This window comes from Anser anser, assembly GCF_964211835.1.
Source record: "Anser anser genome assembly, contig: HAP1_SCAFFOLD_723, whole genome shotgun sequence".
NCBI lineage: Eukaryota > Metazoa > Chordata > Aves > Anseriformes > Anatidae > Anser > Anser anser.
In genome coordinates, this window is record NW_028154194.1 from 1 (window position 1) to 18,980 (window position 18,980).

At 53.0% G+C, this 18,980-nt stretch overlaps 1 protein-coding gene across 1 annotated transcript; it reads right to left on the minus strand.

The window, feature by feature from the left end:
- Positions 1-540: 540 nt before the first annotated feature.
- LOC310890391 (tetratricopeptide repeat protein 5-like) lies at positions 541-18,518 on the minus strand (the record flags this gene model as incomplete). Its single annotated transcript, XM_083852751.1, has 2 exons — positions 541-662; positions 18,307-18,518. Coding segments are annotated over 2 exons (334 nt in total), but the record flags the coding sequence as incomplete, so codon positions are not given.
- Between the last annotated feature and the right edge of the window lie 462 nt (positions 18,519-18,980).

An 18,980-nucleotide genomic window follows, 5' to 3' on the forward strand; every position in this document is an offset into this window, starting at 1 on the left:
CCCGGCGAAGAAGAGCGAGACGTAGGCGTTGCCCAGCACGTCTGGGGGGGGGGGCGTTATTAGGGACCCCCGTCCCCGTCCCCAGACCCCGCAACGACCCCCCGAAACCCCCCCGACCCTATAAGACCCCCCCGATCCTATAAAACCCCGTAACGACCCTATAAGACCCCATAACCCCCCCCTTTACCCCAAACACCCCCCCTCGACCCCAATAACCCCCCCCCACCCCCCCACCAACCCCCCAAAACCCCGTCCCCCTCACCCCACAGGGACCCCCAAAACCCCCCCGACCCTATAAAACCCTATAACGACCCCATAAGACCCTATAAGACCCCATAACCCCCCAGACCCCCCCCTTTACCCCAAACACCCCCCCCCGACCCCAATAACCCCCCCCCAACCCCCCACCAACCCCCCAAACCCCCCTCCCCCTCACCCCAGCGGGACCCCCCAAAACCCCCCCGACCCCATAAGACCCCGTAACGACCCCGTAAGGCCCCGTAAGGCCCTATAGGACCCTATAAGGCCCCCCCGACTCACACCAGGACCGCCCGTCGGTGGGCGCAGCGCACGGCGGCCTCGGCCTGGGCCAGGCTCTCCCCCAGGGCCCCCCCCCGGCGCAGGGCCATGGAGAGCAGGCGGCGCGCCTCCGCGTCCTCGCCCTATAGGTTTCGGGGAGAAAAAACCCAAAAAGGGACCCCAAAAAAGGTCGAAATCCTATAAAAAAGGCCCCGATCCTATAAAGGGCACCCTAAAGGTATAACGGGGCGTTAGGTATAGGGGGGGCGCTCGGGGGGGCGGCAATACCCGAAATCCTATAAAATAAGGGCTTGATCCTATAAATGACCCTAAAAGGTCAGCGGGGCCCCAAATCCCCCGTAACCCCCCGAACCCGCCCCAAATCCCCCCGAATCCGCCCCAAATCCCCCCCATAGCCCCCCCGACCCCATAAATCCCCTATAACCGCCCCCCCACAGCCCTCGAATCGGCCCTATAAGGCTCCGCACCGACCCCATAACCCCAGTACGGACCCTATAGCCCCCATACTGACCCTATAGCCCCCATACTGACCCTATAGCCCCCGTACTGACCCTATAACCCCCATACTGACCCTATAGCCCCGTACTGACCCCATAACCCCTTACACCGACCCCATAACCCCCATACTGACCCCATAACCCCCATACTGACCCCATAACCCCCATACTGACCCCATAACCCCCATACTGACCCCATAACCCCCCATATTGACCCTATAACCCTGATACTGACCCATAACCCCCCATATTGACCCCATAACCCCCATATTGACCCCATAACCCCCATACTGACCCTATAACCCCCCATATTGACCCCATAACCCCTGATATTGACCCCATAACCCCCATATTGACCCCATAACCCCCCATACTGACCCCATAACCCCCCATACTGACCCCATAACCCCCATATTGACCCTATAACCCCGATATTGACCCTATAACCCCTGATATTGACCCTATAACCCCCCATATTGACCCCATAACCCCTGATACTGACCCCATAACCCCCATATTGACCCTATAACCCTGATATTGACCCTATAACCCCCATATTGACCCCATAACCCCTGATACTGACCCCATAACCCCCATATTGACCCTATAACCCCTGATATTGACCCTATAACCCCCCATATTGACCCATAACCCCCATACTGACCCCATAACCCCCCATACTGACCCCATAACCCCTGATACTGACCCTATAACCCCCATACTGACCCCATAACCCCATACTGACCCCATAACCCCTTACACCGACCCATAACCCCCATACTGACCCCATAACCCCTTACACCGACCCCATAACCCCTGATACTGACCCCATAACCCCCCATACTGACCCCATAACCCCCATATTGACCCCATAACCCCTGATACTGACCCATAACCCCCCATACTGACCCATAACCCCCCATATTGACCCCATAACCCCCCATATTGACCCTATAACCCTGATACTGACCCATAACCCCCCATACTGACCCCATAACCCCCCATACTGACCCCATAACCCCCCATATTGACCCATAACCCTGATATTGACCCCATAACCCCCATACTGACCCTATAACCCTGATATTGACCCTATAACCCCCATATTGACCCCATAACCCCTGATACTGACCCCATAACCCCCATATTGACCCTATAACCCCTGATATTGACCCTATAACCCCCCATATTGACCCCATAACCCCTGATACTGACCCCATAACCCCCCATATTGACCCCATAACCCCCATATTGACCCCATAACCCCCCATATTGACCCTATAACCCTGATACTGACCCCATAACCCCCCATATTGACCCCATAACCCCCCATATTGACCCTATAACCCCCCATACTGACCCTATAACCCCTGATATTGACCCTATAACCCCCCATATTGACCCCATAACCCCTGATACTGACCCCATAACCCCCCATATTGACCCCATAACCCCCATATTGACCCCATAACCCCCATATTGACCCTATAACCCCTGATACTGACCCCATAACCCCCATATTGACCCCATAACCCCCCATACTGACCCTATAACCCCCCATATTGACCCATAACCCCTGATATTGACCCCATAACCCCCCATATTGACCCCATAACCCCCCATACTGACCCCATAACCCCCCATATTGACCCTATAACCCCCGATATTGACCCTATAACCCCCCATATTGACCCTATAACCCCCCATATTGACCCTATAACCCCTGATATTGACCCTATAACCCCCATATTGACCCCATAACCCTGATACTGACCCCATAACCCCCCATATTGACCCCATAACCCCCCATATTGACCCTATAACCCTGATATTGACCCTATAACCCCCCATATTGACCCCATAACCCCTGATACTGACCCCATAACCCCCCATATTGACCCTATAACCCCTGATATTGACCCTATAACCCCCCATATTGACCCCATAACCCCTGATACTGACCCCATAACCCCCCATATTGACCCTATAACCCCTGATATTGACCCTATAACCCCCATATTGACCCCATAACCCCCCATACTGACCCCATAACCCCCCATACTGACCCCATAACCCTGATACTGACCCTATAACCCCCATACTGACCCCATAACCCCCATACTGACCCCATAACCCCCATACTGACCCCATAACCCTTACACCGACCCCATAACCCCATACTGACCCCATAACCCCCATACCGACCCCATAACCCCCATACTGACCCCATAACCCCCCATACTGACCCCATAACCCCTTACACCGACCCCATAACCCCCATACTGACCCCATAACCCCCATACTGACCCCATAACCCCCATACTGACCCCATAACCCCCATACCGACCCCATAACCCCCATACTGACCCCATAACCCCCCATACCGACCCCATAACCCCCATACTGACCCCATAACCCCCCATATTGACCCTATAACCCCCCATACCGACCCCATAACCCCTGATACTGACCCCATAACCCCCCATACTGACCCCATAACCCCCCATATTGACCCTATAACCCCCCATATTGACCCCATAACCCCTGATACTGACCCCATAACCCCCCATACTGACCCCATAACCCCCCATATTGACCCCATAACCCCTGATACTGACCCCATAACCCCCCATATTGACCCTATAACCCCTGATACTGACCCCATAACCCCCCATACTGACCCCATAACCCCCCATATTGACCCCATAACCCCTGATACTGACCCCATAACCCCCCATATTGACCCTATAACCCCTGATATTGACCCTATAACCCCCCATATTGACCCCATAACCCCTGATACTGACCCCATAACCCCCCATATTGACCCCATAACCCCCCATATTGACCCCATAACCCCCCATATTGACCCTATAACCCCTGATACTGACCCCATAACCCCCCATATTGACCCCATAACCCCCCATATTGACCCTATAACCCCCCATATTGACCCCATAACCCCTGATACTGACCCCATAACCCCCCATATTGACCCCATAACCCCCATATTGACCCCATAACCCCCCATATTGACCCTATAACCCTGATACTGACCCCATAACCCCCATATTGACCCCATAACCCCCCATACTGACCCTATAACCCCCCATATTGACCCCATAACCCTGATATTGACCCCATAACCCCCATATTGACCCCATAACCCCCCATACTGACCCCATAACCCCCCATACTGACCCCATAACCCCCATATTGACCCTATAACCCCCGATATTGACCCTATAACCCCCCATATTGACCCTATAACCCCCCATATTGACCCTATAACCCCTGATATTGACCCTATAACCCCCCATATTGACCCCATAACCCTGATACTGACCCCATAACCCCCCATATTGACCCTATAACCCCTGATATTGACCCTATAACCCCCCATATTGACCCCATAACCCCTGATACTGACCCCATAACCCCCCATATTGACCCTATAACCCCTGATATTGACCCTATAACCCCCCATATTGACCCCATAACCCCTGATACTGACCCCATAACCCCCATATTGACCCTATAACCCCTGATATTGACCCTATAACCCCCCATATTGACCCCATAACCCCCCATACTGACCCCATAACCCCCCATACTGACCCCATAACCCCTGATACTGACCCTATAACCCCCATACTGACCCCATAACCCCCATACTGACCCCATAACCCCCATACTGACCCCATAACCCCTTACACCGACCCCATAACCCCCATACTGACCCCATAACCCGCATACCGACCCCATAATCCCCATACTGACCCCATAACCCCCATACTGACCCCATAACCCCCATACTGACCCCATAACCCCCCATACCGACCCCATAACCCCCATACTGACCCCATAACCCCTTACACCGACCCCATAACCCTGATACTGACCCCATAACCCCCCATACTGACCCCATAACCCCCCATATTGACCCCATAACCCCTGATACTGACCCCATAACCCCCCATACTGACCCCATAACCCCCATATTGACCCCATAACCCCCATATTGACCCTATAACCCCCCATATTGACCCTATAACCCCTGATATTGACCCTATAACCCCCATATTGACCCCATAACCCTGATACTGACCCCATAACCCCCCATATTGACCCTATAACCCCTGATATTGACCCTATAACCCCCCATATTGACCCCATAACCCCTGATACTGACCCCATAACCCCATATTGACCCCATAACCCCCCATATTGACCCCATAACCCCCCATATTGACCCTATAACCCCTGATACTGACCCCATAACCCCCATATTGACCCCATAACCCCCCATATTGACCCCATAACCCCCCATATTGACCCTATAACCCCCCATACTGACCCTATAACCCCTGATATTGACCCTATAACCCCCCATATTGACCCCATAACCCCTGATACTGACCCCATAACCCCCCATATTGACCCCATAACCCCCCATATTGACCCCATAACCCCCCATATTGACCCTATAACCCCTGATACTGACCCCATAACCCCCCATATTGACCCCATAACCCCCCATATTGACCCCATAACCCCCATACTGACCCCATAACCCCCCATACTGACCCCATAACCCCCCATATTGACCCTATAACCCCTGATATTGACCCCATAACCCCCCATATTGACCCCATAACCCCCCATATTGACCCCATAACCCCCCATACTGACCCCATAACCCCCCATATTGACCCCATAACCCCCCATACTGACCCTATAACCCCCATACTGACCCTATAACCCCTGATATTGACCCCATAACCCCCCATATTGACCCCATAACCCCTGATATTGACCCCATAACCCCCCATATTGACCCCATAACCCCCATACTGACCCCATAACCCCTGATATTGACCCCATAACCCCTGATACTGACCCTATAACCCCCCATATTGACCCCATAACCCCTGATATTGACCCCATAACCCCCCATATTGACCCCATAACCCCTGATATTGACCCCATAACCCCCCATATTGACCCCATAACCCCCCATACTGACCCCATAACCCCCCATATTGACCCCATAACCCCTGATACTGACCCTATAACCCCCCATATTGACCCCATAACCCCCCATACTGACCCTATAACCCCCCCATATTGACCCTATAACCCCTGATATTGACCCCATAACCCCCATACTGACCCCATAACCCCCCATACTGACCCCATAACCCCCATATTGACCCTATAACCCCCATACTGCCCCTATAACCCCCATACTGACCCCATAACCCCTGATATTGACCCCATAACCCCCCATATTGACCCTATAACCCCTGATATTGACCCCATAACCCCCCATATTGACCCCATAACCCCTGATATTGACCCCATAACCCCCCATATTGACCCCATAACCCCCCATACTGACCCCATAACCCCCCATATTGACCCTATAACCCCCCATATTGACCCTATAACCCCTGATATTGACCCCATAACCCCCCATATTGACCCCATAACCCCCCATACTGACCCCATAACCCCCATACTGACCCCATAACCCCCCATATTGACCCTATAACCCCCGATATTGACCCTATAACCCCTGATATTGACCCTATAACCCCCCATATTGACCCATAACCCCTGATACTGACCCCATAACCCCCCATATTGACCCTATAACCCCTGATATTGACCCTATAACCCCCATATTGACCCCATAACCCCTGATACTGACCCCATAACCCCCCATATTGACCCTATAACCCCTGATATTGACCCTATAACCCCCCATATTGACCCCATAACCCCCATACTGACCCCATAACCCCCCATACTGACCCCATAACCCCTGATACTGACCCTATAACCCCCATACTGACCCCATAACCCCCATACTGACCCCATAACCCCTTACACCGACCCCATAACCCCCATACTGACCCCATAACCCCTTACACCGACCCCATAACCCCCCATACTGACCCCATAACCCCTGATACTGACCCCATAACCCCCATACTGACCCCATAACCCCCATACCGACCCCATAACCCCCATACTGACCCCATAACCCCCATACTGACCCCATAACCCCCATACTGACCCCATAACCCCCCATACCGACCCCATAACCCCCATACTGACCCCATAACCCCTTACACCGACCCCATAACCCCCATACTGACCCCATAACCCCCCATATTGACCCCATAACCCCTGATACTGACCCCATAACCCCCCATACTGACCCCATAACCCCCCATATTGACCCCATAACCCCCCATATTGACCCTATAACCCCTGATACTGACCCCATAACCCCCCATACTGACCCCATAACCCCCCATATTGACCCCATAACCCCCCATATTGACCCTATAACCCCCATATTGACCCTATAACCCCTGATACTGACCCCATAACCCCCCATACTGACCCCATAACCCCCCATACTGACCCCATAACCCCCCATATTGACCCCATAACCCCCCATATTGACCCCATAACCCCCCATATTGACCCTATAACCCCTGATACTGACCCCATAACCCCCCATACTGACCCCATAACCCCCCATACTGACCCCATAACCCCCCATATTGACCCCATAACCCCCCATATTGACCCTATAACCCCTGATACTGACCCCATAACCCCCCATACTGACCCCATAACCCCCCATACTGACCCCATAACCCCCCATATTGACCCCATAACCCCTGATATTGACCCCATAACCCCCCATACTGACCCTATAACCCCTGATATTGACCCTATAACCCCCCATATTGACCCCATAACCCCTGATACTGACCCCATAACCCCCCATATTGACCCTATAACCCCTGATATTGACCCTATAACCCCCCATATTGACCCCATAACCCCTGATACTGACCCCATAACCCCCCATATTGACCCCATAACCCCCCATATTGACCCCATAACCCCCCATATTGACCCTATAACCCCTGATACTGACCCCATAACCCCCCATATTGACCCCATAACCCCCCATATTGACCCTATAACCCCCCATACTGACCCTATAACCCCTGATATTGACCCTATAACCCCCCATATTGACCCCATAACCCCTGATACTGACCCCATAACCCCCCATATTGACCCCATAACCCCCCATATTGACCCCATAACCCCCCATATTGACCCTATAACCCCTGATACTGACCCCATAACCCCCCATATTGACCCCATAACCCCCCATACTGACCCTATAACCCCCCATATTGACCCCATAACCCCTGATATTGACCCCATAACCCCCCATATTGACCCCATAACCCCCCATACTGACCCCATAACCCCCCATATTGACCCTATAACCCCCGATATTGACCCTATAACCCCCCATATTGACCCTATAACCCCCCATATTGACCCTATAACCCCTGATATTGACCCTATAACCCCCCATATTGACCCCATAACCCCTGATACTGACCCCATAACCCCCCATATTGACCCTATAACCCCTGATATTGACCCTATAACCCCCCATATTGACCCCATAACCCCTGATACTGACCCCATAACCCCCCATATTGACCCTATAACCCCTGATATTGACCCTATAACCCCCCATATTGACCCCATAACCCCCCATACTGACCCCATAACCCCCCATACTGACCCCATAACCCCTGATACTGACCCTATAACCCCCATACTGACCCCATAACCCCCATACTGACCCCATAACCCCCCATACTGACCCCATAACCCCTTACACCGACCCCATAACCCCCATACTGACCCCATAACCCCCATACCGACCCCATAACCCCCATACTGACCCCATAACCCCCCATACTGACCCCATAACCCCTTACACCGACCCCATAACCCCCATACTGACCCCATAACCCCCATACTGACCCCATAACCCCCCATACTGACCCCATAACCCCCCATACCGACCCCATAACCCCCATACTGACCCCATAACCCCCCATACCGACCCCATAACCCCCATACTGACCCCATAACCCCCCATATTGACCCCATAACCCCCCATACCGACCCCATAACCCCTGATACTGACCCCATAACCCCCCATACTGACCCCATAACCCCCCATATTGACCCCATAACCCCTGATACTGACCCCATAACCCCCCATACTGACCCCATAACCCCCCATATTGACCCCATAACCCCCCATATTGACCCTATAACCCCCCATACTGACCCTATAACCCCTGATATTGACCCTATAACCCCCCATATTGACCCCATAACCCCTGATACTGACCCCATAACCCCCCATATTGACCCTATAACCCCTGATATTGACCCTATAACCCCCCATATTGACCCCATAACCCCCCATATTGACCCTATAACCCCTGATACTGACCCCATAACCCCCCATATTGACCCTATAACCCCTGATACTGACCCCATAACCCCCCATATTGACCCCATAACCCCCCATATTGACCCCATAACCCCCCATATTGACCCTATAACCCCTGATACTGACCCCATAACCCCCCATATTGACCCCATAACCCCCCATATTGACCCTATAACCCCCCATACTGACCCTATAACCCCTGATATTGACCCTATAACCCCCCATATTGACCCCATAACCCCTGATACTGACCCCATAACCCCCCATATTGACCCCATAACCCCCCATATTGACCCCATAACCCCCCATATTGACCCTATAACCCCTGATACTGACCCCATAACCCCCCATATTGACCCCATAACCCCCCATACTGACCCTATAACCCCCCATATTGACCCCATAACCCCTGATATTGACCCCATAACCCCCCATATTGACCCCATAACCCCCCATACTGACCCCATAACCCCCCATACTGACCCCATAACCCCCCATATTGACCCTATAACCCCCGATATTGACCCTATAACCCCCCATATTGACCCTATAACCCCCCATATTGACCCTATAACCCCTGATATTGACCCTATAACCCCCCATATTGACCCCATAACCCCTGATACTGACCCCATAACCCCCCATATTGACCCTATAACCCCTGATATTGACCCTATAACCCCCCATATTGACCCCATAACCCCTGATACTGACCCCATAACCCCCCATATTGACCCTATAACCCCTGATATTGACCCTATAACCCCCCATATTGACCCCATAACCCCCCATACTGACCCCATAACCCCCCATACTGACCCCATAACCCCTGATACTGACCCTATAACCCCCATACTGACCCCATAACCCCCATACTGACCCCATAACCCCCCATACTGACCCCATAACCCCTTACACCGACCCCATAACCCCCATACTGACCCCATAACCCCCCATACTGACCCCATAACCCCTTACACCGACCCCATAACCCGCATACCGACCCCATAATCCCCATACTGACCCCATAACCCCCATACTGACCCCATAACCCCCATACTGACCCCATAACCCCCCATACCGACCCCATAACCCCCATACTGACCCCATAACCCCTTACACCGACCCCATAACCCCTGATACTGACCCCATAACCCCCCATACTGACCCCATAACCCCTGATACTGACCCCATAACCCCCCATACTGACCCCATAACCCCCCATATTGACCCCATAACCCCCCATATTGACCCTATAACCCCCCATATTGACCCTATAACCCCTGATATTGACCCTATAACCCCCCATATTGACCCCATAACCCCTGATACTGACCCCATAACCCCCCATATTGACCCTATAACCCCTGATATTGACCCTATAACCCCCCATATTGACCCCATAACCCCTGATACTGACCCCATAACCCCCCATATTGACCCCATAACCCCCCATATTGACCCCATAACCCCCCATATTGACCCTATAACCCCTGATACTGACCCCATAACCCCCCATATTGACCCCATAACCCCCCATATTGACCCTATAACCCCCCATATTGACCCTATAACCCCTGATATTGACCCTATAACCCCCCATATTGACCCCATAACCCCTGATACTGACCCCATAACCCCCCATATTGACCCCATAACCCCTGATACTGACCCCATAACCCCCCATACTGACCCCATAACCCCCCATATTGACCCCATAACCCCCCATATTGACCCTATAACCCCCCATACTGACCCTATAACCCCTGATATTGACCCTATAACCCCCCATATTGACCCCATAACCCCTGATACTGACCCCATAACCCCCCATATTGACCCCATAACCCCCCATATTGACCCCATAACCCCCCATATTGACCCTATAACCCCTGATACTGACCCCATAACCCCCCATATTGACCCCATAACCCCCCATATTGACCCCATAACCCCCCATACTGACCCCATAACCCCCCATACTGACCCCATAACCCCCCATATTGACCCTATAACCCCTGATATTGACCCCATAACCCCCCATATTGACCCCATAACCCCCCATATTGACCCCATAACCCCCCATACTGACCCCATAACCCCCCATATTGACCCCATAACCCCCCATACTGACCCTATAACCCCCCATACTGACCCTATAACCCCTGATATTGACCCCATAACCCCCCATATTGACCCCATAACCCCTGATATTGACCCCATAACCCCCCATATTGACCCCATAACCCCCCATACTGACCCCATAACCCCTGATATTGACCCCATAACCCCTGATACTGACCCTATAACCCCCCATATTGACCCCATAACCCCTGATATTGACCCCATAACCCCCCATATTGACCCCATAACCCCTGATATTGACCCCATAACCCCCCATATTGACCCCATAACCCCCCATACTGACCCCATAACCCCCCATATTGACCCCATAACCCCTGATACTGACCCTATAACCCCCCATATTGACCCCATAACCCCCCATACTGACCCCATAACCCCCCATATTGACCCTATAACCCCTGATATTGACCCCATAACCCCCCATATTGACCCCATAACCCCCATACTGACCCCATAACCCCCCATACTGACCCCATAACCCCCATATTGACCCTATAACCCCCCATACTGCCCCTATAACCCCCATACTGACCCCATAACCCCTGATATTGACCCCATAACCCCCCATATTGACCCTATAACCCCTGATATTGACCCCATAACCCCCCATATTGACCCCATAACCCCTGATATTGACCCCATAACCCCCCATATTGACCCCATAACCCCCCATACTGACCCCATAACCCCCCATATTGACCCTATAACCCCTGATATTGACCCCATAACCCCCCATACTGACCCCATAACCCCCCATATTGACCCTATAACCCCCCATATTGACCCTATAACCCCTGATATTGACCCCATAACCCCCCATATTGACCCCATAACCCCCCATACTGACCCCATAACCCCTGATACTGACCCCATAACCCCCCATATTGACCCTATAACCCCTGATATTGACCCCATAACCCCCCATACTGACCCCATAACCCCCCATATTGACCCTATAACCCCCCATACTGACCCCATAACCCCCCATACTGACCCCATAACCCCCCATACTGACCCCATAACCCCCCATATTGACCCTATAACCCCCCATATTGACCCTATAACCCCCCATACTGCCCCTATAACCCCCATACTGACCCCATAACCCCCCATACTGACCCCATAACCCCCCATATTGACCCTATAACCCCTGATACTGACCCCATAACCCCCCATATTGACCCCATAACCCCTGATATTGACCCTATAACCCCCCATATTGACCCCATAACCCCTGATACTGACCCCATAACCCCCCATATTGACCCCATAACCCCCCATACTGACCCCATAACCCCCCATATTGACCCTATAACCCCCGATATTGACCCTATAACCCCCCATATTGACCCTATAACCCCTGATATTGACCCTATAACCCCCCATATTGACCCCATAACCCCTGATACTGACCCCATAACCCCCCATATTGACCCTATAACCCCTGATATTGACCCTATAACCCCCCATATTGACCCCATAACCCCCCATATTGACCCTATAACCCCCGATATTGACCCTATAACCCCCCATATTGACCCTATAACCCCTGATATTGACCCTATAACCCCCCATATTGACCCCATAACCCCCCATATTGACCCCATAACCCCTGATATTGACCCTATAACCCCCCATATTGACCCCATAACCCCTGATACTGACCCCATAACCCCCCATATTGACCCTATAACCCCTGATATTGACCCTATAACCCCCCATATTGACCCCATAACCCCCCATATTGACCCCATAACCCCCCATACTGACCCCATAACCCCCCATACTGACCCCATAACCCCCCATATTGACCCTATAACCCCTGATATTGACCCCATAACCCCCCATATTGACCCCATAACCCCCCATATTGACCCCATAACCCCCCATACTGACCCCATAACCCCCATACTGACCCCATAACCCCCATACTGACCCCATAACCCCCCATATTGACCCTATAACCCCTGATACTGACCCCATAACCCCCCATATTGACCCCATAACCCCCCATATTGACCCCATAACCCCCCATACTGACCCTATAACCCCTGATATTGACCCCATAACCCCCCATATTGACCCCATAACCCCCCATATTGACCCCATAACCCCCCATACTGACCCCATAACCCCCCATACTGACCCTATAACCCCTGATATTGACCCCATAACCCCCCATATTGACCCCATAACCCCCCATATTGACCCCATAACCCCCCATACTGACCCCATAACCCCCCATATTGACCCTATAACCCCCGATATTGACCCTATAACCCCCCATATTGACCCTATAACCCCTGATACTGACCCCATAACCCCCCATATTGACCCCATAACCCCCCATATTGACCCTATAACCCCCCATATTGACCCTATAACCCCTGATACTGACCCCATAACCCCCCATATTGACCCCATAACCCCCCATATTGACCCTATAACCCCCCATATTGACCCTATAACCCCTGATATTGACCCTATAACCCCCCATATTGACCCCATAACCCCTGATACTGACCCCATAACCCCCCATATTGACCCTATAACCCCTGATATTGACCCTATAACCCCCCATATTGACCCTATAACCCCCCATATTGACCCTATAACCCCTGATATTGACCCTATAACCCCCCATATTGACCCCATAACCCCCCATACTGACCCCATAACCCCCCATACTGACCCCATAACCCCCCATACTGACCCTATAACCCCTGATATTGACCCCATAACCCCCCATATTGACCCTATAACCCCCCATACTGACCCCATAACCCCCCATATTGACCCTATAACCCCCGATATTGACCCTATAACCCCCCATATTGACCCTATAACCCCTGATACTGACCCCATAACCCCCCATATTGACCCCATAACCCCCCATATTGACCCTATAACCCCCCATATTGACCCTATAACCCCTGATACTGACCCCATAACCCCCCATATTGACCCCATAACCCCCCATATTGACCCTATAACCCCTGATATTGACCCTATAACCCCCCATATTGACCCCATAACCCCTGATACTGACCCCATAACCCCCCATATTGACCCCATAACCCCCCATATTGACCCCATAACCCCCCATATTGACCCTATAACCCCTGATATTGACCCCATAACCCCCCATATTGACCCTATAACCCCTGATACTGACCCTATAACCCCTGATATTGACCCCATAACCCCCCATATTGACCCCATAACCCCCCATACTGACCCTATAACCCCTGATATTGACCCCATAACCCCCCATATTGACCCCATAACCCCCATACTGACCCCATAACCCCCCATACTGACCCCATAACCCCCATATTGACCCTATAACCCCCCATACTGCCCCTATAACCCCCATACTGACCCCATAACCCCTGATATTGACCCCATAACCCCCCATATTGACCCTATAACCCCTGATATTGACCCCATAACCCCCCATATTGACCCCATAACCCCTGATATTGACCCCATAACCCCCCATATTGACCCCATAACCCCCCATACTGACCCCATAACCCCCCATATTGACCCTATAACCCCTGATATTGACCCCATAACCCCCCATACTGACCCCATAACCCCCCATATTGACCCTATAACCCCCCATATTGACCCTATAACCCCTGATATTGACCCCATAACCCCCCATATTGACCCCATAACCCCCCATACTGACCCCATAACCCCTGATACTGACCCCATAACCCCCCATATTGACCCTATAACCCCTGATATTGACCCCATAACCCCCCATACTGACCCCATAACCCCCCATATTGACCCTATAACCCCCCATACTGACCCCATAACCCCCCATACTGACCCCATAACCCCCCATACTGACCCCATAACCCCCCATATTGACCCTATAACCCCCCATATTGACCCTATAACCCCCCATACTGCCCCTATAACCCCCATACTGACCCCATAACCCCCCATACTGACCCCATAACCCCCCATATTGACCCTATAACCCCTGATACTGACCCCATAACCCCCCATATTGACCCCATAACCCCTGATATTGACCCTATAACCCCCCATATTGACCCCATAACCCCTGATACTGACCCCATAACCCCCCATATTGACCCCATAACCCCCCATACTGACCCCATAACCCCCCATATTGACCCTATAACCCCCGATATTGACCCTATAACCCCCCATATTGACCCTATAACCCCTGATATTGACCCTATAACCCCCCATATTGACCCCATAACCCCTGATACTGACCCCATAACCCCCCATATTGACCCTATAACCCCTGATATTGACCCTATAACCCCCCATATTGACCCCATAACCCCCCATATTGACCCTATAACCCCCGATATTGACCCTATAACCCCCCATATTGACCCTATAACCCCTGATATTGACCCTATAACCCCCCATATTGACCCCATAACCCCCCATATTGACCCCATAACCCCTGATATTGACCCTATAACCCCCCATATTGACCCCATAACCCCTGATACTGACCCCATAACCCCCCATATTGACCCTATAACCCCTGATATTGACCCTATAACCCCCCATATTGACCCCATAACCCCCCATATTGACCCCATAACCCCCCATACTGACCCCATAACCCCCCATACTGACCCCATAACCCCCCATATTGACCCTATAACCCCTGATATTGACCCCATAACCCCCCATATTGACCCCATAACCCCCCATATTGACCCCATAACCCCCCATACTGACCCCATAACCCCCATACTGACCCCATAACCCCCATACTGACCCCATAACCCCCCATATTGACCCTATAACCCCTGATACTGACCCCATAACCCCCCATATTGACCCCATAACCCCCCATATTGACCCCATAACCCCCCATACTGACCCTATAACCCCTGATATTGACCCCATAACCCCCCATATTGACCCCATAACCCCCCATATTGACCCCATAACCCCCCATACTGACCCCATAACCCCCCATACTGACCCTATAACCCCTGATATTGACCCCATAACCCCCCATATTGACCCCATAACCCCCCATATTGACCCCATAACCCCCCATACTGACCCCATAACCCCCCATATTGACCCTATAACCCCCGATATTGACCCTATAACCCCCCATATTGACCCTATAACCCCTGATACTGACCCCATAACCCCCCATATTGACCCCATAACCCCCCATATTGACCCTATAACCCCCCATATTGACCCTATAACCCCTGATACTGACCCCATAACCCCCCATATTGACCCCATAACCCCCCATATTGACCCTATAACCCCCCATATTGACCCTATAACCCCTGATATTGACCCTATAACCCCCCATATTGACCCCATAACCCCTGATACTGACCCCATAACCCCCCATATTGACCCTATAACCCCTGATATTGACCCTATAACCCCCCATATTGACCCTATAACCCCCCATATTGACCCTATAACCCCTGATATTGACCCTATAACCCCCCATATTGACCCCATAACCCCCCATACTGACCCCATAACCCCCCATACTGACCCCATAACCCCCCATACTGACCCTATAACCCCTGATATTGACCCCATAACCCCCCATATTGACCCTATAACCCCCCATACTGACCCCATAACCCCCCATATTGACCCTATAACCCCCGATATTGACCCTATAACCCCCCATATTGACCCTATAACCCCTGATACTGACCCCATAACCCCCCATATTGACCCCATAACCCCCCATATTGACCCTATAACCCCCCATATTGACCCTATAACCCCTGATACTGACCCCATAACCCCCCATATTGACCCCATAACCCCCCATATTGACCCTATAACCCCTGATATTGACCCTATAACCCCCCATATTGACCCCATAACCCCTGATACTGACCCCATAACCCCCCATATTGACCCCATAACCCCCCATATTGACCCCATAACCCCCCATATTGACCCTATAACCCCTGATATTGACCCCATAACCCCCCATATTGACCCTATAACCCCTGATACTGACCCTATAACCCCTGATATTGACCCCATAACCCCCCATATTGACCCCATAACCCCCCATACTGACCCTATAACCCCTGATACTGACCCCATAACCCCCCATATTGACCCCATAACCCCCCATACTGACCCCATAACCCCCCATACTGACCCCATAACCCCCCATACTGACCCCATAACCCCTTACACCGACCCCATAACCCCTTACACCGACCCCATAACCCCCCATATTGACCCTATAACCCCTTACACCGACCCCATAACCCCCCATACTGACCCCGTAACCCCCATACTGACCCCATAACCCCCCATACTGACCCCATAACCCCCATACTGACCCCATAACCCCTTACACCGACCCCATAACCCCCCATACTGACCCCATAACCCCCCATACTGACCCCATAACCCCCATACTGACCCCATAACCCCCCATACTGACCCCATAACCCCCATACTGACCCCATAACCCCCATACTGACCCCATAACCCCCCATATTGACCCCATAACCCCCCATACTGACCCCATAAGCCCCCATACTGACCCCATAACCCCCATACTGACCCCATAACCCCCCATACTGACCCCATAACCCCCATACTGACCCCATAACCCCCATACTGACCCCATAACCCCCCATATTGACCCCATAACCCCCATACTGACCCCATAACCCCTTACACCGACCCCATAACCCCTTACACCGACCCCATAACCCCCCACCCCCCCCAAGCCCCGCTCACGTGCGCCAGGGCCCCTCGGAAGCAGCCGCGGGCGCCGTCCAGGTCCCCGCGGCGCCAGCGGGCCTCCCCGAGGCGGGTCCAGGCGGGCGCCAGCCCCGGCTGCAGCTTCAGCGCCCGGCCCAGCGCCGCCTCCGCCCGGCCCCGGCCCCCCGGCGCCGCCTCCAGCGCCCGCGCCCGCAGCAGCAGCGCCCGCGCCCGGCCCTGCGGGGAGACTGGGGGGGGGCGGGGCTTAGAGGGGGCGGGGCTTAGCGGGGGGCGGGGCTTAGAGGGGGGCGGGGCTTAGACAGGGGGCGGGGCTTAGCGGGGGGGCGGGGCTTAGACGGGGGGCGGGGCTTAGACAGGGGGCGGGGCTTAGCGGGGGGGCGGGGCTTAGACAGGGGGCGGGGCTTAGACAGGGGGTGGGGCTTAGAAAAGGGGCGGGGCTTAATGGAGGTGAGGGGCTTAAAGTGGGGGGCGGGGCTTAACGGAGGGGAGGGGATTATGGGAGGGGGCGGGGCTTAATGGAGGGGGCGGGGCTTAATGGCGGGACAGGGCTTAGAAAGGGGGCGGGGCTTAAAGTGGGGGCGGGGCTTAATGGAGGGGCGGGCCTTAATGGAGGGGGCGGGGCTTAATGGAGGGGGCGGGGCTTAATGGGGGCGGGGCTTAAGGTGAGGGGCGGGGCTTAAGGTGAGGGG